Source organism: Rhinichthys klamathensis, unplaced genomic scaffold (genome assembly GCF_029890125.1).
Source record: "Rhinichthys klamathensis goyatoka isolate OS25496 unplaced genomic scaffold, OSU_Roscu_1.1 h1tg000627l_1, whole genome shotgun sequence".
NCBI lineage: Eukaryota > Metazoa > Chordata > Actinopteri > Cypriniformes > Leuciscidae > Rhinichthys > Rhinichthys klamathensis.
In genome coordinates, this window is record NW_026607075.1 from 214,771 (window position 1) to 242,406 (window position 27,636).

The 27,636-nt window shown below is 41.7% G+C and overlaps 1 protein-coding gene across 3 annotated transcripts; it reads left to right on the forward strand.

Moving 5' to 3' along the window:
• Nucleotides 1-26,835, forward strand: nfat5a (nuclear factor of activated T cells 5a). Of its 3 annotated transcripts, none has more exons than XM_056241032.1 (13): nucleotides 1-305; nucleotides 12,890-13,049; nucleotides 17,609-18,146; nucleotides 18,843-19,026; nucleotides 19,122-19,312; nucleotides 19,398-19,570; nucleotides 19,671-19,805; nucleotides 20,058-20,110; nucleotides 20,212-20,344; nucleotides 21,090-21,164; nucleotides 21,251-21,360; nucleotides 21,492-23,769; nucleotides 25,407-26,835. In XM_056241032.1, the coding sequence occupies exons 2-13, from the start codon at nucleotides 12,992-12,994 to the stop codon at nucleotides 25,625-25,627; spliced, it is 4,149 nt and encodes a 1,382-aa protein (XP_056097007.1). In that variant the 5' UTR covers nucleotides 1-305; nucleotides 12,890-12,991; the 3' UTR covers nucleotides 25,628-26,835. The 3 variants fall into 3 exon arrangements, with proteins under 3 accessions (XP_056097007.1, XP_056097006.1, XP_056097008.1); XM_056241031.1 differs by having other exon boundaries at nucleotides 12,921-13,049; XM_056241033.1 differs by lacking the exon at nucleotides 1-305 and adding an exon at nucleotides 17,001-17,063 and having other exon boundaries at nucleotides 12,919-13,049.
• Nucleotides 26,836-27,636: the final 801 nt, after the last annotated feature.

The window sequence follows — 27,636 nt, forward strand, 5'->3', positions numbered from 1 at the left end:
GGGGAGGAGTCGCTGAAAAAGGTGAATGGCTCTAATGGCTGGCTAGCTAATCAGATGGAGAAAAAAACACATTAAAATGTTCCTGAGTGTGAATTTCACTACTATACATGTGTTGTAAACCCTTTATAAGGATTTTATGATTGAAAGCATCTCTCTTTCTATATGCATTGCTCTTTAAGCCGAGAGTGATAGAGTCGTTTCCTCTGATCTCATGAGGCTTTAGCATGCTAGCATGCCCTCTGATTTTATATCTCTCCTGAGCGCCGATATCGACCCTGGTTCTCCTAAATCACTCTATTCCAAAGGTAAGAACGTGTTTTTATGATACTACGTCCTTTCTTCATTCATTTAGGTTTGCATGCGTCTTCACGGAGGGTTTAGTTGTGGATACATATGAAGAATTGCTAACGTTACTTAGCACGAGAGGAGAGCACGCGCTAGCTGTGTGTATTTATAAATGTGTGAATATGTATGAGTGTAAATGTGAGTCTATGTATGCGTGTGTTTGTGTGTGTGAGTCTATATAAATGCGTGTGCGTGTGTGTATTCGCGTGTGTGTGTATGTGTGTGTGTGTGAGAGAGAGAGAGTGGGTGTGTGTTTGTTTACCTTTACACACATTATAAGTGACTCGTGGCTCCGAGACAACCAAGGTTTGTTGTCGAACACCAAACAAGTATTTCGGACACACACTGTTGTTATGGTGTTTTATATACACTGACTTTGAAGTGCTATAAAAGTTGGACTAGTGCCATGATGGATGATGCTACTGATCCACACCTATCATAATTAATATTTCATCTGCCAACAGCAAGACATTGAGCTTGACAGCTAACATGTTGCTGAATATAGCTGGCAGTGTTTGTCATAAGAAGGTAAGCACATAACAGACCTGACTTGAGCATATGATGTTCATATGTTGATATGATGAGGACAGTTAGAGGCGTATGTACAATAAGCCAGTCATTTGTAATGTTGATGACAGGTACAGATTCATATTTATCCTGTGGTGAGCCAATGGGAAGTGGATAACATCCCTTTTTGGGGTTTATGTGCCGATAATGATGCAGATTTGAATATAAACTAAATGTTTTAGATTTACCAATTCATCTACAATGTGTTAAGCTCTTTAAAGTTGTGGATTCTGGTTTGCTGTCAATGTTTTTACTTTTATCATTCATAAGCTGGAAAACACCAATATCTTTCCTCTGTGTCGTGCAGTTGTGGTGTGGACTTTGTTTTTCTCATAGACTTTTAATGATTAAATGTTATCGTTCTGGGGAAAAACCCATTCACACCAGACGAATTTTCAGAATTTGTCTGTCCAGATTAATAGATAATAATAATAATAATAATAATAATAATAATAATAGATTTGGCAGACGCCAGACGGGCTGAATGAAAATGAAAATGCAAATCCTCTGTCTGACACCAATGGCGATTACAGCAGAAATGGGCATGAGGTTTATAAACGTGGTTTTGCACATTATCCTCCGCCTCACGCACGGTTAAACGCTTTCAAAGTTTACTCCATTGACCACAATAGCGGATGGACATGTTAGTAGAGTTGAGATACTGAGATGCCACTGTATTTTTAATCGGTAGTATGGTCAATAATATGGTAGTTCTGTAAGTAGAGCTGCACGATTAATCGCTAAAAGATTGCGATTTCGGTTCAAACACCTGCACATCTCATTCCTAAATGACAACGTTTCAGTTCTGTCTATTAAAACTTTGACAAAAGCAAAACCACACTGGAACATTCAGATCTGAATGTTATAAAAGTCTTTTCAACCATTATCTTACAATAATTCAGATTATCCTAAAAGAACTGGGATAAAAGTGTATAATTCGGATTTAAACACTGTCTACGGTAGCGATAGAAATAGAGTAAATAACCTTTTGAAAGGAACTTGATGCTTTAAATAAATAATGTATCAGTAGGATCGTTACACCAGTAGGTGGCGACAGGAGACTGATAAAAGATTGAATCCTTCGTTCAGGAGATTCGTTCAAAAACGCTGATTCATCCAGTAATGAAACAAGTGAAGTCTTTATGAGTGAGTCATTGAATCATTCACCCAACCTGATTTAACAAAGATTCAGATTAAACATTTTAAATCGACTGCAGTTTATCAGGAGAAAGGGACTGAAAAGATTTTTAATAGATCAGCTCAATCATCACTTTTCAATCAACATCATAATATCTTCATCAGTGTCTCATTCTGGGCTCAACATAAAAAAAAATCCCCACTGGCCCCCGGGGCCAGTAGATCAGAGTTTTGCTGGCCCCTTCTATATTTTGACTGGCCCTGAAAGAAATAAACTGTATTTATTGTATACATTAGGATTAATCAAAACAGCGAAGGGAGTTCAGGAATTAAGAGAGAGCCCCTGGACACATGCAAAAATAACCAAATGTCAGTGTGCAGTAAATTTGTCAATACCTGCTTTCTCCTCATCTCCCTCTCTCTTTTTTTCTCAGTCTCCTCATCTTACTTATTAAAGCTAAAGTTATTCATTCAAGAGAGCTGCGAGTGATTTTCTTTGTGCCTTTTGTTGTTTGATTCTCAGTAATGGCGTGATCGTCAGCATGTTTATTAGACTGCTTCCCCTTTAAGAACGAGTGCAGATCTAATAGTCTACTGATGCACCATATTTTCTCCCAACTATTTCCATAACTGCGTCCATTTTAGACATAAACTGTTTAAGTGAATCTCCAAGCCAGTCATTTTGACACATTTGTGTGTACATTTGATCGTTTAGACCCGCACATGAAGCCCAAAGTATAATTTGCTTGTCTCGTTACGGTATGTTTCGGAGCGCGCGCTGCATTGGGAACCGCATCTCTTGGCAGATTTTTGTGCTTTTAATAGCTCTTTTTATTATTAAACGCGTCCCGCAATTTAGCAACAGACGAGACTGCATTTTACAACAATCACCGATCGTGCTGATTCTGTCTTAAAGTTTGAGTTTTAAGGAGAAATGACAGTGTACTGCTGCGAAGGGAAGGAAGTTGCGCTAGACAGAATGCAGTTTTTAATGGTTTTACCTCAAATATATTCTATAATCTTTGGAAGCCGAAATCTAAAATAAAATCATACTAATATCACAGATCTAAAGTGTAACCATAACTTGAATGTTTAGTTCTGTCCTCCGTCAGGTGTTGTGCGTGTTGTGGCACCGCGTGAGATCTCTCTCTCTTCTGGACTGCGCGAATAGCAAAAATGCATCACAGACAAATGGTTTAATTTTATTATAGAAATGGCTGGCGACTCAGCGAGATGGTAAAAAAAAAAAAAAAAACGTCTTTATAGCAATAATAAATGATAGCCTACGTGTATTTCTCCAGTACCGACAGCAGAACCGATAACGTCCGAGCTTATCGATACAGCGCGGTCTTTCAAAATTCAGTCCCGTTTAATACAGGGTTTCGGTACTCTTTCTCGTATTAGCCTCGTAGTTCTTTGACATTTTAACACGTTATAAATAACCTGAAGAAACATTGACACTCTTCGCGCCACTGTGTATGACGTTTGCTGTTTGTTTTGCTGATGGCCAGTTACTGGCCCGCGCGGGCAAGTGACTGGCCAATCAACTAGCCCGACATAGACTTTTACTGGCCCCGGGCCATCGGGCCATTGCTTATGTCGAGCCCTGGGAGCACGTCTGAGTTTCTAGAAGCATCTTTGCAATTACGAATCAATGCAATTCCTTTGATTAACAGCGGCATTTGAATCATATAAATCCTTATAACGTGATTTTAACATTATAAATCAAATATATCTTTTAATATACATCCTGCCCTCCAGTCAGAGTGGGAAATGTCAAGGTATGGGGGCAAAACAGACGTTAATTTCAATTAAAGTCGGCCGAATTGCCCTGGAAACCACACACAGCGTCCTTGCATGAGTTTTGCATGAGGAGAACAGCACACACGTTCTTCAGGACAGGACTAAAGCTAGTATAGTGATCGGTCTCAAGCTGTTTGACCTGGGTCACATGGCCTTTGTGTTCGATTCACTCCACCCAACTTTGTAGTGACAGACGTGTTTAATAGTTCCTAGGAACTGCTTTGTAGAAGATTGTTTTCATTATGCGGTGCCACCTGCGTTTAGTGGAGGTTTCACAAGCCAGCGCTCAACGATGAAGTGTGTAATTATTGTGACACTTTTCCAGCTTCAAGAGCAGTTTTTCTGTCCTTTCGGATTCTTTTGAACAGATTTAATCCCTGCAATATAAAACGCTGCCTTGGCCGAGGAGAATCGGACGATCCCATTATCTCTTTGTCGTCCAGGGATGCGGAGTGTTAAAATAGCAGGAATGCCGGACACGTGGGGTTGGGCTTCACTACAGGCACCAGGGCTCGTATTTACTGTGATCCAGGGTCCCGTTTCCATCTCCGCGCTCGTCCACTGTTCCCTGTGCCAGAATGCTATGCTGATAGTCATGCAATGGCACGCTTTATTAATGGGCTACAAAATATAGAGCTTAAACTCTTAAAACGGTCCAATTTTTGATCTTCAACAAAGTCAGAAAATATTGTTCTTCCACCTAGGCATTTTTTCACAGCTTTTATTATTTTTGGTTATTTTGGCTTAATTATATATATATATATATACTTTCTATCAATGTGACTATCAATTTTTCTATTTCTATAATTTTTTTTATTTAAAACTTTACTTCACAGCAAATAATAAACACTTTTTAAACACATTTTAAAACCTTGACTTTTCATGTTTTCTAACAACATTTTTAAACATAGGAGCGTATAATATAAAGTAATATGACAGAACAAGTAACAGGACTGCAGATTTAACACTTCAGGAGCTATCTGGTTTGGGGCAAAATGTTGATTCATAGTTAATAACTTCACAATTTAATAAATAAAATAATTTATTTTTTATGTTACATTTTTAATAGGGGAAATGATCCTACGATTTTCCTTAAAGTCCCCCTGTAGTCAATAATTGTATCCCTTAAAACTCAACTTTTATCATCAAATTGACTAATTTAATTGTTTTTTCCATGAAAAAAATGTCTTCATGTCTTAAAATATCTGCAATGTAACTCGACACCCTTGCCTCATTTAGTATGCGCGGTTCTATGAATATGCAAATGAGCCCCGCCTCCACTCACTCCCTCCCTCAGCTCAGAGATCCACTGGTTGACGATCACACGTTGATCTGATTGGTTACAAGGTCGTTTGTGACGTCAGAAACACCAGCGATTTCACACCGTGTTTTTGAGACTGTCTTTGGTTCACTGCAGTTTTAAGGAGGAAATACTCAGCAATGCTGTCGACTTATGAACTTACACATGGTTTGTCTTAAAGCATATTAAAAACACCACATAGACATTAAAAACTTGATTTTTACCACAGGGAGACTTTAATGTAATGGGACACCAATTTGTACCCCATGAAGCATATAAACATTAATTTTATAGTGCGTAAGAAAGAAAAAACCTTCATAGATGGTCAGAGTACAGTGCACTCAAACAGAATTAATCTTTGGCAGTAAAAACAAAGTATTGTTTTGTCATGGGAAGTAACTCTGTTATGTTTGGCGAGGGTTTCCAGGTAATGTGAGCGAATCTGTGCCGGTCAACCCGCTCCAGTGCTTCCAGTGCTTGCCTATCAGCAGCAGTGCTGTAATCATGCTGATCGGGACACAAGGGCACCCGGGACCAAGTGTCCCTCCGTGAGCTCTGGGAACCATAAACACCTCCTCTTAATATCTGCTGCTCATCAGAGAGCTAACACCATATCATACAACTATATATAGTGAGCGCTCCACTTTCCTTATTATGAAGCGTATGAGACGAGGACAATTTCTGTTTGTGATTGCTGAGAATATTTTAGTGAAATGTAGACATTAAGCTGGCTAGTATGGCAGTGCTCTTGGTCTCTACAAAAAGCATGTCTAATTAATTGAAATCATGAAACATACAATTATTAAACTTCAACATTTAAAAAAAATTCTATGAAATGTTTTTTTTTTCCCACATACATTTTCTGGTAATCAAATGAAGACAAAACATTAATTTAATTTCTTTTAATCATATGAAATTAAACAAACTTTTTGTCAAACAACGTGCTGCACAATGAGCTGTACTGTTAAAATTAAAACATGGAAGAAAAATTGTGATTATTCCTTAAAATTAAAGTTTTGATGATAATTTATTTGTATTAGTGTTAGTATTATTATTACATTGAGACATGTGTAAATCTAAACATGTGTAGTCTAAATTCTACTGTACAACTTTAATATATTTCTGTCAAGTTAAACCGAACTGTTATTTTGACGGGTTTCCGTGAAGACTTTTGAGTTTCTGTGTGTTTGACACATAGGCTGCGTCCGAAATCGCATACTTCCCTACTATATAGTAGACGGTATGTAACAAAAGCAGTATGTCGACATACTTTTTGTAAAAGCTTTATGAGCTATACTGGGACCAGCCACCGGGGGGCGATCGAGACTCTGGGTTTATGAGCTATACTGGGACCAGCCACCGGGGGGCGATCGAGACTCTGGGTTTATGAGCTATACTGGGACCGGCCACCGGGGGGCGATCGAGACTGGATTTATGAGCTATACTGGGACCAGCCACCGGGGGGCGATCGAGACTGGATTTATGAGCTATACTGGGACCAGCCACCGGGGGGGATCGAGACTCTGGGTTTATGAGCTATACTGGGACCGGCCACCGGGGGGCGATCGAGACTCTGGATTTATGAGCTATACTGGGACCAGCCACCGGGGGGCGATCGAGACTCTGGATTTATGAGCTATACTGGGACCAGCCACCGGGGGGCGATCGAGACTGGATTTATGAGCTATACTGGGACCAGCCACCGGGGGGGATCGAGACTCTGGGTTTATGAGCTATACTGGGACCAGCCACCGGGGGGCGATCGAGACTCTGGATTTATGTGCTATACTGGGACCAGCCACCGGGGGGGCGATCGAGACTCTGGATTTATGAGCTATATTGGGACCAGCCACCGGGGGGCGATCGAGACTCTGGGTTTATGAGCTATACTGGGACCAGCCACCGGGGGGCGATCGAGGCTCTGGGTTTATGAGCTATACTGGGACCAGCCACCGGGGGGCGATCGAGACTGGATTTATGAGCTATACTGGGACCAGCCACCGGGGGGCGATCGAGACTGGATTTATGAGCTATACTGGGACCAGCCACCGGGGGGCGATCGAGACTCTGGGTTTATGAGCTATACTGGGACCAGCCACCGGGGGGGGATCGAGCAATTGGCATTGCGAACGGCATTGAACCATAGACTGTAAAACATTAGCATTGAACATGTTTCTGGTGTTCTTGTTGCATTTACTCGGCTTTAACCAGCAGATGTCCTCAGCGTGCTATGCTTCGAGTGAAGCCAGTTTTATCTGGCCTAGTTAATATAGTGGAATAAAAAACACCTAGCCCCGTATGTATAAAGCCACTCAGAGTAAAATTTTAGTCTCAAGTCTGTCAAAATTCTAAGAATTACATAATTTTACTCTTATTCCTAAACTTAAGAATAAGCGTGATTCATAAAGGTTCCTAAGTGTTAAGACTTGGTCTCAGCTCCTAAATTATTTAAGAGAGCTGGAGAGGTCTCCTAACCTAGTTAGGAGTAACAAGATGGCAGCAGAGAGGTTAGGCCATGCACTTTTCAACGAAAATATGATGTATTGTAGTTAAATGAGTTGATCAAACGATAAAAAAAGTTTAATCATCAAGGTATTCTTTTTGTATCTTACCTTTTAAAAAGTTTTATAGCAATGAAATTAAAGTAATAATTATATTTTTGGGGACTGGAATGCAGCAGTGCACCGGTGATGACTCGTGCCCTTTCAGTCCACAGTTATAAGCTCTTGAATAACACTATTGTGACACTGACCACACCAAATATACAGTGGTGGCCAAAAGTGATGTGCAGAGTTTAAAAAAATTTTTTTATGACCCTACAAGTTTGCTTCAACCGTCAAATTATGAGGAAAATATTTTTATATTAATATTTTTTACATATTTTAAAATATGAGGGAAGAACAAAACACTAAACTTAGTGAAAGTATTTATCTGACAAAATTATTTCAAGTCACCTTTATTTCTACAGTTTTACAATACAGATTACAGTTTCAAAGCAGCTTTACTGAGATTACTGGAAAATAATGCAACAAAATTAGTCTTGGCTGTACAGCAGCTCTAGAAGAAAATAGTGTCATTGTCCTGCTTAAGTAAGTTCAGTGTTTATTAATTTCAACCAGAAAGACTCGGGAGGCAAAATGACGTGACGAAGTATACATTTATTAACAGCCCATCAAGCAAGTATTGTGTTATAAAGTTCTGTTGCGTAGGCCCCGTCCGTAGCTCGCAATCTGAGGGTAACGGAGTCTGTTTTTACTGCCTGAAGACGCAGGCGGAGCGCAGCCGACCCCCGGGAGGTATGAGGTATGGACAGGTAAAGGAGTGACACCTGGGAGGTATGAGGTATGGACAGGTGAAGGACCCCCGGGAGGTATGAGGTATGGACAGGTAAAGGAGTGACCCCTGGGAGGTATGAGGTATGGACAGGTAAAGGAGTGACCCCCGGGAGGTATGAGGTATGGACAGGCAAAGGAGTGACACCTGGGAGGTATGAGGTATGGACAGGTGAAGGACCCCCGGGAGGTATGAGGTATGGACAGGTAAAGGAGTGACCCCTGGGAGGTATGAGGTATGGACAGGTAAAGGAGTGACCCCCGGGAGGTATGAGGTATGGACAGGTAAAGGAGTGACCCCTGGGAGGTATGAGGTATGGACAGGTAAAGGAGTGACCCCCGGGAGGTATGAGGTATGGACAGGTAAAGGAGTGACCCCCGGGAGGTATGAGGTATGGACAGGTAAAGGAGTGACCCCCGGGAGGTATGAGGTATGGACAGGTAAAGGAGTGACCCCCGGGAGGTATGAGGTATGGACAGGTAAAGGAGTGACCCCTGGGAGGTATGAGGTATGGACAGGTAAAGGAGTGACCCCCGGGAGGTATGAGGTATGGACAGGTAAAGGAGTGACCCCCGGGAGGTATGAGGTATGGACAGGTAAAGGAGTGACCCCCGGGAGGTATGAGGTATGGACAGGTAAAGGAGTGACCCCCGGGAGGTATGAGGTATGGACAGGTAAAGGAGTGACCCCTGGGAGGTATGAGGTATGGACAGGTAAAGGAGTGACCCCCGGGAGGTATGAGGTATGGACAGGTAAAGGAGTGACCCCCGGGAGGTATGAGGTATGGACAGGTAAAGGAGTGACCCCCGGGAGGTATGAGGTATGGACAGGTAAAGGAGTGACCCCCGGGAGGTATGAGGTATGGACAGGTAAAGGAGTGACCCCTGGGAGGTATGAGGTATGGACAGGTAAAGGAGTGACCCCCGGGAGGTATGAGGTATGGACAGGTAAAGGAGTGACCCCCGGGAGGTATGAGGTATGGACAGGTAAAGGAGTGACCCCCGGGAGGTATGAGGTATGGACAGGTAAAGGAGTGACCCCCGGGAGGTATGAGGTATGGACAGGTAAAGGAGTGACCCCCGGGAGGTATGAGGTATGGACAGGTAAAGGAGTGACCCCCGGGAGGTATGAGGTATGGACAGGTAAAGGAGTGACCCCCGGGAGGTATGAGGTATGGACAGGTAAAGGAGTGACCCCCGGGAGGTATGAGGTATGGACAGGTAAAGGAGTGACCCCCGGGAGGTATGAGGTATGGACAGGTAAAGGAGTGACCCCCGGGAGGTATGAGGTATGGACAGGTAAAGGAGTGACCCCCGGGAGGTATGAGGTATGGACAGGTAAAGGAGTGACCCCCGGGAGGTATGAGGTATGGACAGGTAAAGGAGTGACCCCCGGGAGGTATGAGGTATGGACAGGTAAAGGAGTGACCCCCGGGAGGTATGAGGTATGGACAGGTAAAGGAGTGACCCCCGGGAGGTATGAGGTATGGACAGGTAAAGGAGTGACCCCTGGGAGGTATGAGGTATGGACAGGTAAAGGACCCCCGGGTGATTTGACAATTTAGTCTTCCTGGCAGAACTTAAGCTAAAGCTTTAATTTCCATTGTAAAAAATCATTAGTTATCTATTTAGTTCATTTATCTATACAGCCGCTCTGGAGAAAACAGTGATGTCATCGTCCAGCTCAGTTCAGTTCTCATATAATGGTGTCATTGCAGGCAGATCAATATTATTTTAAAATATTAAGTGACAAATAAGGGCAAACTACAGCTACAGGTTTTAGAAAAATTAAAAAGCTCACAGGAGAAAAAAAATCATACATTGTCTGCAAAATAATCATTTCTTAATATTTCATTGCCCTCTCTTGTTTTTTCACGTGTTCATAATTTATATGTATGAAAGGCTGGCTAAAAATTATGTCTGTACAATTTGGAATGTTTTATTGTGTTATCACAAATAAACAATTGACTCCAGGCACAACTACACAATACGCTTACAAAATATTTAACACATTTTTAATACTATTTGAATAAAGGGTGAATCTGACAATTTTCCTTCAATACTAATTTGTGATAATTTTGCACAATGCAAAGCAATTTAAAAAAATACATTTAAATACTAAAGTTTCAGTGTCTTAATTAAATTATTTTATTTTAATTACATTAAATAATTGGTGTCATGCTGCTGTGACCTCACCCTTGCAGAGGGTGAGGGCGGCCATTTTGCGTTGACATCATTGTAGTCCTTAGTTTACAGCACTTAAGTCCCACTTCAGTCAGCACTTAAGAATCAGTCTTATCCTTTACTGAAAGTTGCTTTTAGCTGCTTTATAAAAGTATCCTACTCTTAGAGATGTCCTACTTTTTACTAAGTACTTTTTGACACTTAAGTCAAAGCTTAAGACTATTCTTAAGAGCATTTATTAGAAGTTTTATACATACGGGCCCTGGTCTTTTTCACCGCAACTTTAAAGGAAGCAAGACAATGTTGTGTAAACGAGCGCTGGAAACCTGAGGTAAAACTTCTGTTCATTCAGAGGGTGTGAACGGTTGATTTCCATATCCAATTTCCTGAAAAGGGGCTTGACTTGTCAAACTGCAGGATTTTCTGGACCTCGGCGATTAACTTCTCCGTCATGTCGTCTGCCATTTTAAATACGCAAGCCCTTAAATTAGAATGGATTCTGATTGGCTGTCAGTGTTTTATCATTCAACAGCTGAAAAAAAAAAATCTTTCTAACGATATTGTTTCTCTATATCTTTATCGTTATAGCCTGTGCTGTGAACTCTTCTATTCTTTAATATTGAGAACAATTTTTAGAACTATTATCTTGTGACAGAACTTACAAAACATCCAGACCAATGCTGTGTATGTGCATAATATGTTGACATTTTTTACAAGGGCTTATAAATGTGTAAAGGAGAATGAAGATCTGCTGCGAGGAGACGCGGTTCTCACGCCTGGACAGAATGATGAGAATTATGATGAGAATTATTGAGCATGCTGTGCTTTTTATGGCCATATCTTATGACATCACGTCATTGTGTCAACACAGCCTTTGTGAAACAGATTGGGACCCATTAATAAACAATAACATTGTCAGTGCTGTTCAAAAGCAGAAGCACCGATGCTGCAAGATTATTCATTATTGCTCAACATTGTATTGTTCTTGAAAAGCTATAAAATGGCTGAAAAGCTAAATTTGAATTTCTTTCTTAAATATTAGCAAAATTTGAATTATATTCGAATTCTAAAGGCAATTCCTAATGTTAGAGGAGAAAAGTGCTGTATTGTCTCCTGTGCCCACAAGAGGGCTAACCTGGCCCTAGCCAGATGAATTTCGCTCCGCCTAGCTTCACTCACATCCATCTGGAACCTCTTCCATTGAGAGTGATTTCTCCAACCAACTTTATGGTTTAGCCAATCAGGACGCAGGGCGGGAGTTTCATAGATGTGACGTAGTGGAGAAGCGACCGTGAGACTGTTTTGATTCAGACAACAATGGCGGCTCGCATCGAGGAAACAAGCGTTAACATTGATGCTGCTATTTCATCCGTGTTGTCCAATCTACCTAATATTGTTTCATTAAAAGAACATCAGAGAACGGCTCTTAAGGCTTTTGTTGGTGGAAACGATGTTATATAGATCAGTGCCTTCTCCCGACCGGATTCTTCAGCGTCACGGGTTGGCTTCGGTGTGAGTGGTTGAAATAGCACGTCGATAAAGATGACAGACAAGTGGCTTATCCAATCATATGCAAGGATTTTTGATAAGGCCCAGCCTTCTGAAACGCCATTTCAATGGATCGGTTCCAGATGGATGTGAGTGAAGCTAGGCGGAGCGAAATTCATCTGGCAAGGGCCAGGTTACAAGAGGGCAACAAGGAAACATAAACCAAATCAAGCATCTTTTATTGAAATGAAATGACATTCACTTTTTAAAGTGCATTCACTTTTGAAACAATAGTTCTAATGTGCATGCAAGGAAAATTAGATTCATAGAAAACGGTGTTCGTGCATCAGTAACCTGAGAAAACACACTTCAACACACAGCGTAATGAACTACATGAACACACTCCACTTCTACTCACTACATCTACATATAGTTCATCACAAACACCAGACGCTCGACTTTGATCTGAGCGCTTTCTGTTGATGGTGTTTCAGCTGATGAACACACACACACACACACACACACACACACACACACACACACACGATGTGCCGGTTTGGTCAAGTGTGTCGTTCATTTTTGCCGCAGACTGAGAGGGTTTTCGTCAGCAGGAAGCCTTTCAAATTAACAATCTTGACCCACCAAAAATTTGAATGCACGGTTTTTACAATTCTTTTTTTTATTTAATTTTTTTATTCTAGGAATATTCTAAACTGTAATGTTTGTGTGTCAGCCCTAATCTGCAGCGGACCTCTGTGTTGCAGAGTCAGTGTATGACCTGCTCCCCAAAGAGCTGCAGTTGCCCTCGGTCGCTCAGCAGGACAGCCGGTTCCCCATGAGCCAGAAGAGCGGTGGAGAGGCGGGCCCTCCTCCTGCTGCGGCCCTGGCCTCAGGTACACACACTCCAGCGCTCACGCTACACACACGCTCATCCGCTCCACTCGCCTCTGTGTGTGTGTGAAGATAATCCTCTGATTCCTGTGTGTCTCTGGATCTTTACTATACTTTTCTCTTTTGGTGGTGTGGTGTTATTATCTGTTATATTTGTGGGTTTTTTTTTTTGCACATTTCTTTCTAGTGCTTCTGACCCGTGCTTCCCGTGTCACTCTTTTAAAACCCATCTGGACATCCAGACCTTTTTAGTTTTTCTTTTCTTTCTTTTTCTTTTACATGTTTTTTTTTTTTTCTCTCTCCTTTTGGTCATTTCAGATTTTGCAGACTAGCTCATTTCGAGTGCTTTACTTGACCTGACCCATAAACCTGCTAAAAAGAGCTTCCTGTTATTGAGGTTGAGTGATTTCCTGATTTTGCCCAGACCATGTTCTGGAGTCTCGGCCTGTTATGGTTGAAGCCAGTCAATGATGAAATGTAACCAGCACTCACTGGCTGGCAGCGGTCCATAGCGCATTAGAATAATAATTTCATTAGAAGACATTTGTTATCTTTGTCTACAAATATATTGGCGTTAGGCCTAATTTGAGGCTTTTCTCTTAATCTTTGCGCTTCTTTTTGGGAAGGCCTTTGCTTCTTTCAACTAATAATAAAATGGCTTGTAATCAGAGTAGGGCTGGGCAATATAGAATTACAAAAGAAACCCAATATTTAATATGACTATTCATTAGGGCTGGGGTAAACGATTATTAATTAAACGATTAGTCTGTCGATTATTTTATCGATTAGTCGACTAATCTAACGACTAATTGAACGATTCTTTTTTTGTAACATGGAAATTGCAGGAGTGCACATTCAATGCACAACAATTTTGATCTGGTTCTTACAGAGTATCTACACTGTAAAATGTTTGGTAGGCTACTCAAATGAGCCCTATCACACTTGGATGTGGTGCTCATTTTAATGTTTTCAGTGCTCATAAAAAACATCCGGACTGATTTTTCGGTTTTGTTGACGGGGGTGGGGTTTACATGCGCTTCATAAGGCACACACGCACATTTGCACACACACGCGCAAGGTCTCTCGCTCTCTCCCTCGCTGCGCGCGCTACACGGTTTGGAGCTCGCGAGCTCTAGATTCCGGGAGATTTTAACTAATTTGCGGTCATCAGGGAGCCGCTATCACTATGCGGGAGACTTGGGATGTCAACTCCATTTGACAAAGAGCGCAAATAACGACACCTTTACGTTTGGGACTAAATTTGAAGTATTCCCATACCTTCGATGATTTAGTGCGAGCTGGTTTTTTTTAGGACTTTTTCTTTTGTTGGGACTTTTGCATGGCTTTGTTGTGAATTCTGTGAAGAGGTTGCTGTTTCGTCCTCGATTCTGCAATGTTTCGGTCTCCCACGTGTGTGTGGCGAGCTGTACCGCCGGGAACGGTGCAAAAAAATAAATACATAAATAAATAAAGAAGCGTCGACAAAAAAATATGACGTCGACGAATTTTTGACGTCGAAGCGTCGACGTCATCGACGCGCCGCTACAGGCCTACTATTCATACAGTCTTGTGTATGTATGTATTTATTTGCTCCGGAAAAATCTTTTAGGTTTTTTCAACAGCCATTTAGGCCTTGAGACAGAGGGTTGATTGGTACCATTTTGAGGGATTAAACCGCATGGTGATTTTTGTGTCGGTATATGACCCTGTATTTGAAAAATGTGTGATAGCATTAGATTCAAGGTAGTTTTTGTTTACGGAGGACGATTTTCAAACATATGTCAAGAAAAAGGATAAATGAAATTTCTTATTTTAAATTATAAATTACATTTTTCTCTCTTGTAGTCACTGAACACCTTACCTTGAGGTAGGATGATATAAGTGTTGATTTCTAATGAAAGCTACCATGGATCGGATGCTATCACACATTTTCCAACACTAGAGATGTGTACCTTCATGAAAATCAAAAAGAAATTTAATCCCTCAAAATGGTACCGGAAGCCCAAATTTGGGGTCCCGTCTCATGGCCTAATTGTTGTCAAGTAAATAAAAAAAAATGAAATGCACAAATATAAAAATAATTTGATGCACCAATATAACAATTAGGCATGTGCCGGTATCAAATTTTCATGCTGCGGTTAATTGATTGAGCTTTTATCACGGTATACGGTATTATCACGATATTTTAATTGCTCAAGAGAAACAGATGGATTGTGGGTATCAAAAAAAAAAAACTTTCATCACAATGTGTAATTGTGATTTTTCAAAACATATGGTAACTAAACAATTTTATTAAGTTTAGTGACAACATGTTACAATGTTTACATGGTACAGTGACTGGTAGGCTACTGTTTGTATTATTCAATTACATTCTTGGATTTGATTTCAATCTTAATTCAATATTGACTCATTTGGATAAATATTAGGTAGGCTACAGTCTGCATGTTAATTTTTCTCAAGAAAAAAAATATATCTCACATAATGCTGTAAACATACAGAGAGAAATTAAATACAATAAGGTTTTCATTATAATAACAATTAAGTAATGACAAGTAAACATATAATAAATATGTAATATAGTGCACATATTTAGCAAAATACTCGCGCGTGTTCCGCGTCCTGTCTGAAAGGCGCTTGAGTCTCAAGCTGAATGCGTGAGAGTTGGCAGGCCTGCCGTCGGCAGCGTTCCTCCTTCCGCCATGCTTCTAATCCATGTGAGGATTGTTTACATTAGACTAGAGTGTACACTTCACCACATGCACACAGTGCTTATACATGGGGATTGTTTACATCAGAGTGCGCACGTGTTTTGCGCAGCATATACCCAGTGTTTAAGCGGTTGATGGAAAATAAGCTAATGCGCGTTCTAAAAGACTAAATTAGAATCTATTATTTTTCACGGTATTTTGAAGTGCCCGCGATAACAATATCGTGCATATTCATTACCGTGATTTATCGCATTACCGGATACTGGCACATGTCTAATAACAATACCTATTAACAGCATAATGCTTAATACAGTATTTAATAGTCCGGGTGAAACATATTTATTTAGAAAATAATGAAAAAGCAGCGCAGTGGAAGGCAAAAACGCGTTCTGCGGAAATTACCTAATGTGTTTCGTCTGATTTGTTGCTGCCCGACGATCTGAAGCACGAGCTGTAAAGGCTCCGCCCACTTCTGGAAATGGGGGCGGGGAGCAGCAGCTCATTTGCATTTAAAGATACACGAAAACAACATGTTTTTGCTTTCATCCAAACGGGAATTTTGGACATGGTATAATAAATGACCTGTGGGGTATTTTGAGCTGAAACTTGACCCACGTTTTGGGGGACACCTGAGACTTATATTACATAAAAAGGGACATAATAATAATAGGTCCCCTGTACAGTAAATCATTTGGCACATGACAAATCCAATGCCACACAAGGATGTCTGTAAACCTTCTAGAGCGATTATACTTTAGGTTAATTTAATACATTTGTAGAAATTAATCATATTTCTGTTTTTTTTATTTATTGTTTGATGTGTTTAAAATCATTTTGATATTCACAACTTTGCTTCATCAACAAAATAATACCAAATATATTGCCCAGTTCTAATTAAAAGGCCATACTGTGAATGCGAATATGTTTGCCAGTAAGTAGCCAGGTTAATGTTACACTACCTCCTGTTTTGACAGAAAGCTGAGGATCTTTAAGCAAAGCAGCTCAGACAAATATCAGTTTATGCATCAATAAATTTGAGCTCAACCAAATCCAGTACCAAACTACCAAACTATTTTTTATTTTTATATATCTGTACCAAAACTGGCCCAATAATTTATAAAAACAGATGTTTTTATGAAAATGATGATTTTTTTTGCTCATGATTCTGACCAAAATTTGCAGATATCTACATTGGATGACCAGCACTTATTGTTTATTCGCTGTCATTTGTCGTTTTTATTCCAGGGAGTTCCCTCTGAATCAGGGAGAGTCTGCATATAAAATGGTCTGCAGTTCTCTGCTTCGTAGGTCAGAAGCTTGTTTATTCTGTCTCCATGGCTACGCTCAGTCCCAACCAAATTGTCCAATTGGCATGCATTAGTCAACACCTCAGAATTTTCATTGTCCAATATTATGTGTCTATGAGAGGCTGTTTTGAATAGATCAGCTCTGGGTTATCATCAACCAGTACCAGTTCGTCCAATCGGCATGCAATACTCAGAGTTATCATTGGCCATTAGAATTTGTCTGTGAAAGGCTTGAATAGATCAGCACTGGGTTATGCAGAAGTGACAACAGATGCTCTGTATACCCCTTATGCATGTTTATTTTTTGCTTTTTTATGGTAGGATTCAGTTATTGGGCCATCATACAAAATAACATGAAAGAAATAAGGTATTGGACAATGCATAAGCTTAATTAGGCTTACTTTAATTAGCAATTTAATACCAAGACATTCAAAACAGATAAAGGGCATTGACCAGATACCATGTCGAGTTTCACTGCTTGATCGGGACTGCTAGCCAGATTTAAAGGGACCGGTTTTTAACCGTTCTGCATTGTGCACACTACAGATGCTGCCGCCACATGCACCGCTGCCTCCTCCCCTGGAGGACTCAGCACCCTTCCTTCCTGTCCCAGCATGCTCTCTGCTACCTCCGCCCAGGAGCAGGCGCCCAGGCTCGGGCCCGCCCCCGAGGGGGTGCCCGAGAGAGTGTGTGTGGAGCCCGGTTCAGCTGCGGGCGAGAGCCAGGCGACCCCCTCGAAGCGCCGGACCGTCCTGAGCATCTCCCCGCCTCCCGAGGATCTGCTCGACGACAGCCGGATGTCCTGCCAGGATGATCTGCTCCCCAACCCGGACTCGGAGCAGAGCGGCAGCATGTGGATGGACGACTCGGTGTCCAACTTTAGCATGGGCAGCAGCAGTTCATACAACGACAACACTGAAGTGCCCAGGAAGTCTCGAAAGAGGACTCCTCGGCAGCGGCCGGGGCCGAAACCCGCGGCCCGCGAGGAGGCCGGCATGGATGTGTTTGATGCAGACAGCGCCAAAGCGCCACACTTTGTTCTTTCACAACTGGGTTCAGACACCAAAGTCACACCCAAAGTGAGGTTGGTTTCCTTACATTTTCTAAGTTTGCGCCACAAAAAAATGCAATATCAATAGGGCTGCAGGATTAATCGCAATTTACATGAAATCACACTTAAACCGTTTTGGCTTATCGTGATTATTTTTTCATGCGGAGCTTGTCATTGATGATCGGCTCTCAAACGCTGCTCCATCTGAAAGCACTCTTTCTAACAAAAACCTCTTGTCTAACAAAAGACAACATTTAATAACATGCTTTCACTCCAAACTCACTTCATAAGGACAGTTGAGCTCGTTCTTCTGTGAGATGATGTGCTTCTGAAACAGAATAAGGCAGTCGTGTGTTTATTAGTCATTTTTAATCAATCAAACCGTTTCAATTTTCTGTTTATTCAGCTACACCGATGATGCCCATAGTGATTTCCTGGAATGATGTGTGTTACCGTACTTCTGTGGCGGGGCATATTTGGCGTGTGTGTGTGTGTGAGACGCCCTCTGGTGTTCAGAGGTATATGTGGTGTGTGTGAGACTGGCGTTCAGATGGAGCAGCATTTACTACCGATCAGCCGCTGCACTGACAAGCTGCACATACTCACAGCCTTTGCCAAATCGCGTGCGGTTTCATTGCGATTAATCGGGCAGCCCCATTTGCGCCTCAACATGAATTTTAAAAACGTCATAGAAGATGTTTGAATTGCTTTCTTTCACTATACCTTTAGCTCCCTGGAAGTGTCAAACAATCAGAAAGGGGGGATTCTTTCCATTCAGTACCCGCAGAAGAGCGAAGGGAAGGAGCTGAAGATTTTGATTCAGCCAGAGACACAGCATAGAGCACGATACCTCACAGAGGGAAGCAGAGGATCCGTCAAAGACCGTACCCAGCAAGGATTCCCTACAATCAAAGTAAGAATTGAAAAAACATTATATTATCCGGACAAATATGCATTAATGGAAGTAATACAGTTTATATGGTAATGTTTCTATATGTGGTACATCAGTTAGAGGGAGTCAGTGAACCAGTGGTGCTCCAAGTATTTGTGGCTAATGACGCTGGGCGTGTGAAGCCTCATGGGTTTTATCAAGCCTGCAGAGTGACGGGGCGCAACACAACGGCATGCAAGGAAGTGGATATCGAGGGGACCACAGTTATTGAAGTGAACCTTGAGCCGACCAGCTCTATGACCCTACCGTAAGGATCATTCCGACTGTTGTCTAATCACTTTCAGTTAATGTGTTTTGTTGTTGTTAAAGTGTAATGTGATGTGTGTTGGCAGCGTGGACTGTGTGGGAATCTTGAAGCTGAGGAATGCCGATGTTGAAGCTCGTATAGGGGTTGCTGGCTCCAAAAAGAAGAGCACTCGAGCTCGTTTGGCCTTCAGAGTCAACATCCCAAGACCTGACGGATCTGTCCTAACCCTTCAGACTCTCTCCTCTCCTATCTTATGCAGTAAGTGCAAAGGGTAGCGGGGTATAGATTTGATATTATGGGATTTTATTTTCCAAATCTGTCAGTGGTTGTAACTATATTCTTTGTCTCACATTTTCAGCTCAACCTGCTGGAGTGCCAGAAATCCTTAAGAAGAGTCTTCACAGTTGTTCTGTCGCAGGAGGAGACGAGGTCTTTATCATCGGCAAGAACTTTCTCAAAGGAACCAAAGTTCTTTTTCAGGAAAATTCTACAGGTACGGCATACATGGACATCTTATACCATAAAAACATGCTTAAAAACAACTTTATACTGGGTATTAGCATAATGGCCAACATGGCAATGATGGATAGCATTGCATACTTTTGTTGCTCTGTCACCTTTCAGAATGCAATGACACATGAAATTTAGCTTGCATAGTATTAGGAACAGTTATCTGTCCAACGTATGTGGAATGTTTTGCACCAAAGTACATCTTTTTCCTTCCTGTTTTAATTTTTCTTCTCAGATGAGAGTGGCTGGCAAGCTGAAGCAGAAATTGACATGGAACTTTTCCATCAGGCAAGTGGAAGACATGTCATTACAGTTTTTAGTTCTAGTAAAAATGCTTATCATTCAAAAATATCTTGTCTAAAGCATCTTCTCAACATTATTCGACCCAGAATCATCTAGTGGTGAAGGTTCCCCCATATCTTGACCAGACAGTGGCCGCCCCAGTCTCTGTTGGGATTGCCGTAGTGACAAACGCAGGGAGAACGCATGATCTACAGCCTTTTACCTACACTCCTCTTACAGGTTGGTGACGAGAGGATATTTTTTACAATATTAACAGGTATCCAGCTCAGAAGTTAAATAGAAAAATTGTAAGGATGTGTTGACTGTAAGCAAGGGGTGTCATTTTCTTATTTGTAAAGTCCCAGACATACAGTACTCTACAATAAAAATTTGTCTTAAATGGATGTGGTTAGGGGCTTAAACAACCAATCATTTGGGTCTTATTTTAGGGGTGGGGTTAAGGATACTGTTTGGCCTGTGATGGTTTGAAAGGAATGTTTTGCAGGACCAACAAAGGATGGTGAGCCATGCATGTCTGTCTTGGGTAAGTTGGGTAAAGTATATTCAAGCTAAGTTACTTTATTAAAACAGGTGTGGAATTGTGAATCTTTGTATAGTTGAGACTTCGCTCATGAATATTAATTTGGTCATGCTGATAGTGCTTTGTAACTCTCCTGGAGTGTCCAATTTTATAGTATTGGTACATTTGCTCCTGAATGCTATCTGACAGAGCAGGCAACAGAAAGGCAGGATGAATAGTAGTGCTGCAGCTGCCAGTTGAAAAGAAAAACATCAAAAACAATGTCTTAGTATCTTTGGCTAAAGATTACATGCTTTTGTTTTTGTGAATATTGCTATCAAGTATCTTCAATTTACCTAGTGAAATTTTGTTTTGGTGACACCCCCTAATGGGACAAAGTATAAGATTGCACTTCCGCACTAGTAGATGATGTCATCATTCATTATTTTAACTCTTTTCATACAGAGAAAGTTGAAATACCAGTGAAGTCAGAACTGCCAGCCACAGTCAAGGCTTGTACTTTTGAAGAGCAGATAAAAGGTGTGGTATTATCAAAAATATTTTCATGCTTTGCTGTCGAACAGCTTTAAAGTTTGAGCTCAAATGTTTCATAACTTTGTTTACAGCAATGCAAACAGAGACCAGTTGTCTAAACAATGTCTTATTGTTACCTATGGTCAAACGAGAAGAACCTATGGATGTCTCCTGCAACGCAACACCTTCAGACATCTTTAAGGTACTATCATTTTTAAAGCACATCCCTTTTGAGTTAATTTTCCAGTTTTAACCTTGGAATCCTTTAGATTAAGTGTTTTTATGAATGGGGCATGAAAATTAACAGATTCTTTTCTTATTTTCGCAATGCAGCCTGTAGAGGCCCTTAGTTCAACCCAACAAATCTTGGAGATAAGTACTGTCCTTCCCTCTGCCACTAAGTCTTTTCCAAGCCCTGTGGCTCTCCAAACCGTCGACTCACCACAGTCATCGGCTCAAATATTTACGACTCAAGAAACCTTGTCCACCATACAGAAGCAGGACATTCCTTCCCCTGCATCGTTCCAAGTGTCCTTGTCAGAAGACACAACGGTTCTCCAGCCGGTTCCCCCTCAGGTCCCTCAGCAGTTCTTGCGGGAAACCCCAGAAACTTTGTCTCCGGAAGACAACAGTGCAGATGGAAGTGGAATGGTATTGGTGGGCATAGACTCTCGTAATCCTCCATCCCAGCAGCCACAGGTTCAGGCGCATTTACCCCAGGATGGGGTTGCACAGCTAGAGAGAGCAGTAAGAGAGCTGCAAGCACAACAGCAGCTAAACTCTGTACTTTATAGCCCAGCGCCGTCTGCGGAGAGCCTTCAGCAACACGTCCAGGAAAACATGAACAGTTTAAGGTTGGGTGGAAATGAGACATCTCTAACCAACCAGCAACAGCAGCAGCAAGAGCAGAATATATTGGAGAATCTACATCAACAGCAACAGAAGGCACTTGTGGATTTACAACATCAACAAACAGTCCTTGAAAATTTACAGCAACATCAGAAAGTCTTGGAAAACCTCCAGCAACAGGCTCTTGGCAACATTCAGCAGCAGCAGCAGCAAACACACAAAGTTTTGGAGAATCTACAGCATCAACAACAGCACCAGAAAGTTCTCGAGAACATTCAGCAACAAAGTTCAATAGTGACTCTGCAGCATCAAAAAGTAATTGATAATCTTCAACAGCAGCAACAGCATCAGATAAATTTAGAAACTCTTCAGCATCAGGAAGTTTTAGAGAACCTAAAGCAACATTTGCAGTCAGAGCTCTTGCAGACACAGATTCCAATGCAGTGCACACCGAGCTTCACCAGCGAACAGCAGAGCTCCTCACAGACGAATACTCTATCGCAGCCCTCAGAAGGCTTCCTCCAGAACCCACCCCAGCAGCAGTTACAGCAGCAGACTGCACTTTTCCAACAGACTGGAGGTCTTATGACCATTCAGACATCTAGCTTTCTGCAGCAGCCATCCTCTCAACCTTCCCCCCCTCAGCCGCTCTTTCAGAGTCATAACCCCTTGACTGAGACACAAGACTCGCAGGCAGTACTCTTTGGATCCACAAAGTCACCACAGGTTCAAGCAGCCTTATTTCCTGGTACCATGACAATGCTAACAAGCACCAATCTACCCACAGAACAGCAGGCTCCTTCAACTAGCCTGTTTATTACGCAAAGTGTGTTGCCTAGCCAGCTGCCATCGGATAATAACCAGAACCAGCAGCAGCAGCAACAGATAACTTTCCTCACACCAATGCAGACCTCTGGAACAGACGCCCAGACTGTGTCACTTTTTCAGGGACAAACACAGTTGTCCACCCCAATGGAACAACAGGCTCCCCAACAACAACAGATGGCAACACCCCAACAAGCCCCCCTTTTCCCAAATATTGCCACAATATCTCCAAATCAGCAACAAACACAGACAGGCATATTGTTCTGTACCACAACCATTAATCCCCATGATCTGCCCCAGGCTCTGTTATTCAGTGGCCAGAACCAAGCTTCACTAGGAAGTGACCGCCTCCCAGAAAATATCTTTCAGGAGCAGCAACCCATGCAAGTTGTTCCCAGCTCTGAAAACGTTACTGCGAACAACCCTTCAAACCAACCTACCGTTCCGCCAGCCCAGTCAAATCAGAATCCATCCATTATTTTTCCGCAAGCCAGTGTTGTGAATGTTGCCCAACAAGACTCGGCAGAGCCCATGTCTTTTCAAGACCAGAGCACCATTGTGAGTGACTCGTCTGCCAGTATGCCTTCAACACGGACAGAACTTTTTCAGGATCAGCAACCTATGCAGGTTGTCCCCAGTGCCACCAGCGTAACCCCTGTCTCTCCTACAGACCAACCTTCTGTCAACAATTTTTTGCCTCAGTCAGCAATTTTAGCCCTGCAAGGTGGTGTAAGTTCTCAGGACTTGCCTCCGACTGCGGCAGCGGCCACTATATTCAGTGGACAGAGTGGTGTGGCAGTGAGCGGCCTACAGAACTCCACTCCCACCACCCCTCAGCAACCGCCCAGCCAACTCTTTCAGACCGCTATTGGGGGGACTCTCAGCCAGCCTGGACAGCCAGGACAAGCAGGCCTTTTTCTCTTTGAGATTCCCAGTGGTAAGTGCAAATAAGTCAACATGCAATTAGAGTTGCAGTCATAGCAAATAACAATAGATTTGAGGGGGAAAACGGGGTACTATTGGGACATGCTTTGGAGCAGTCCTTCCCTGTCCTGGGGACACCCCATCACTGCACATTTTGCACGTCTCCCTCATTGCACACACCTAATTTAAGTCTTGCAGTCTCTATTAAGTGAGCTGGTGAGTTGAATTAGGTGTGTTAGATGAGGGAGAAATGCAGTTGTGACGGGTCAAAAACCCTCTTCAGAAGTTTTTTTGAGATTCCCAATGGCCAGTGCTATTAAGTCAACCATAAATCAGAGTTAAAATCTTAGCAAATGACTGCAGAATATAAATACCATTGCGTCATGTTGAGATGTTCTAAAAGATCATTCTGTCCTTGACCCAGTCCAGGGGCCGGTTGCACCAGCTGGACGTAAAAAAGTTGGGTGTAAGCTCTACGCTGGACTTAGTTATGTCCAGCTTTCCGATGAATATTTACACCTGTTGCACCATCTAAAACTACGACTAGGCGCAGCTACACTTAGCGTAGCCGATGCGCGTACACCCTGACATGTTCTACCGTACTGATAGTTGAGATGCCGTTCGCATTACTATGGTTACAAATTTGAATTTACTCTAACGAATAGATGAAAAATGACTGCTGAGCCGAAAAAAAGAAAATTGAATTACTCAGATTGTGAAACAAGAAAAATTATTGAGCAATTCAGTAAGTATATGCATATTTTGGTATGCAAGCAAAACAATTCAGTAACAAAAATAAAACAAAACTAGACATCTGGCAAAAGATAACAGCGGCAGTAAATGAAGCTGAGGGTGGACTAGGAAATCTTGTTGTAACTGCGGTGATAACTCATTGATTAATTCTAACAATTCAACCCTGCCGAAACGAAAACGTTCAATAAGTTCTGTCTCCATATATATCTAAGGGATTGGTGCTGTTTCTCTTTCACGCCGGAAAGCCCGCTGATCGTGTAGCCTGTATACCAGACGCGCCATTGTCTCAACGTTTTTATTTATCTTTATTTTCACCATGGAAACAAGTAAAGACTTCTCACTTTATACCTACCTTTGAATAGGCGTAAGATTTAGTCTCAGACGTGCACTACTCCCAGATGGCGCAACAGGTATTAATTCTACACAGGACTTAAAGCGCATTTTCCGTTAAGCTTAGTCTAACGACCGGGTGTACGTCCAGCTGGTGCAACCGGCCCCCAGGGGTGTCAAAACCTGATCCTTGCCTCAACACACCTGCCTGGAAGTTTCTAGTATGACCTTTATAGTGAGACCTTGATTAGCTGGTTTAGCTGTGTTGCTTTGGGGTTTGGATCTAAACTCTGCAGGACAGTGGACCTCCAGGAGCAGGACTAGACACCCCTGACCTAGTCCCTATTGAAAAGTGGGTTCTGGTATTGGAGTAGTCGTCCACTGTGGAATGACAGCATTTAATGACCCAGTGAATTCCAGATGGTTAAAACCAAGTCTGTCCTACATTCATGATAAAATAAATCAATGTGTACACCTTCAGATGTTGCATTAACTTTCTAAATTGGCTTTATTGCAGAATGTGCCTTTCACGGCCTCACAAAGCCTAATCTTTCTGTGTTTTATTAGAGTGTGGACAGCTAATAAACTCTCCTGGTCCGGCGTTGTCAGATCAGCTCGTCACCATGGGTCATCCTGGTTCGGATCAGAATCAGACCCAGCTTCAGAATAATGCGCAGATTCAGACCTTACTGGACCCGTCCAACAACATTGACGAGAAGATAGACGAACTTCTGGAACGTTTTCAGGAGCAGGGAAAGACGCTTCCTAGGGATTTCTTGGACCATTAAAGATGAGTAGTTCGAAACCTCACTTCAGTAGACCACCGTCCTCACTGCTTGTCGCGTTCCTTTACATCTTGCGTCTTATGTCGGTATTATCTAAGCTTATCTAAGGGTCGTCTCAGTTGGGGGTCTTCACTTATATCTATGTTTCTGAAAGCTTGTAATGTGTTGTTTTGGCGGGACATGTTAGCTATGGATCTCGCCACGGCTCCTTTTCTTGATGGACATATAAGGGTCCACTTTATTGAGGCCACTGTTTGGCATGTCAGCATATCATGTGACCCATTAAGCCATTAAGTATATTGGCACTTTGCTACTTTGTATTGTGTTCTTGACTTCCAGTTGAATCTTCTCCATTTATTGCCACTGTTAACCTGTTTTTAGTAGAAACCAACCTAGTACAATATTAAATCAAAAACTCTCTGTTGCCGTTGAGATACTAATACATTGTGAATGAATTTGAAATATATTTAGCACTTTAGGGGGTTTCTACCGTAACCGGAGATTCTCCCTTTTAGCTTTGTAACCCATACGTGTCTACTTGGCTGTCAAAGCTTTTCATGTTTTGATAGTCATAATGCTTTTCTAAAAAAATGTGTTTGTGTTTCATTACTCTTCAGTGACTCTTTTCTGAATATAGCCTATTTTATGAGCCATGTTTAATGTTTTTTTTGTGTTTGAATGTTTGACATGTCCACCTAATCTCTCCGTTTTCTCATGACATTTAAAGTGAAGATGCTCAATCACTCCTACTCTTTTCCTCTGTTTTAGTTTTATTTTATTTTATTTTATTTAAATGAACAAGAGGTCCAACTTGTAGACATGAATTCCTATCAGGGATGTGAAAATGTGCAACATTGCCATTGAGATATGTGAACTGATTGTATTATCATTCAGCCGAGGGTCTACGATGTGTTTGTGTGTGTGTGTGCGTTTAACAGAAAGACATGTTGCTGTTTGTACTATATAAGATGCAGCTGTGTTCTTGATTTTGAGTTATATGTGGGTCATGGAGATTATTCAAATAAGCACAAGCTTGGAAGAGGGTTTGTTGTGGTGGTTCACCATGTCGTTCCAAACGCGCATGACCTTCTCTCATCTGTGGTCCTCAAAAAACAAAACATAAACTCAAGATATTTTGCTTTAATGAGATTTAAGAGTTTATACCAAGGATCATCTAAAGGATTTTGTTCGCTTATGCTCTGAGTTTGACAGCTTTAGTAAAGCACTTCCACAGAAGAATGAAGATCATACATATTTTGAAAGACACGAGTGTGAGAAATAAAGACAGGATATTTATTGCTGATGTGAACTATCACAGCTATGAGTGTTTTTGGGCAGCTTAAAATGGTAGTTAGGTCCATATTTCCCATGAGGGTTTAAGAAGGAATTGGTTTGCATTCAAGTTACAACAAACCCCATCTATGATCAGATAGAGTCAAGGCCCAGTGAAAATCAGAGAAAACCGCGAGATTTAAAGCAAGCTCTGAGGAAGAGATTGCCTCACACCGTCACTGCACGACAATCTCGTCATACAAGTTTTAAAAACGAAGGCTCATACCGCTCAGAAATCCTTATTTGATGTGAACTGGAAGATTTCTCTAGTGTGCGCTGGTTTAGGCACTCTCGTGCAGGGTTTAATATAGACAGAATGCTGCTACATTTTGTCATGACTGATCCGAATGGCTTGTTCAGTTTTTAAATGGTTTGAGCTGTTAATTATTTGTGCTATAATTACATTTTGGAGCATTGTAGTTTCCCTGTCACACCCTTACCCAGGAGATCATTGCTCAGAATATTTGATTAAATCACATTTATTTGACATTTTACTTGTGCATAGACACATGCAGTCTTTTTAAAAGCTTTTTTAAGACTTGACATATTTTCGACGTGCTCTATTCTAAGATGCAGCTTTTGCATTGACAATATTTTCTCATGCAAACATAATGTGAGTCAGTTCTATGTAAAATCTTCATAAACACCTTTGCTTTGATGCGTCAGTTATTTTTACGTCA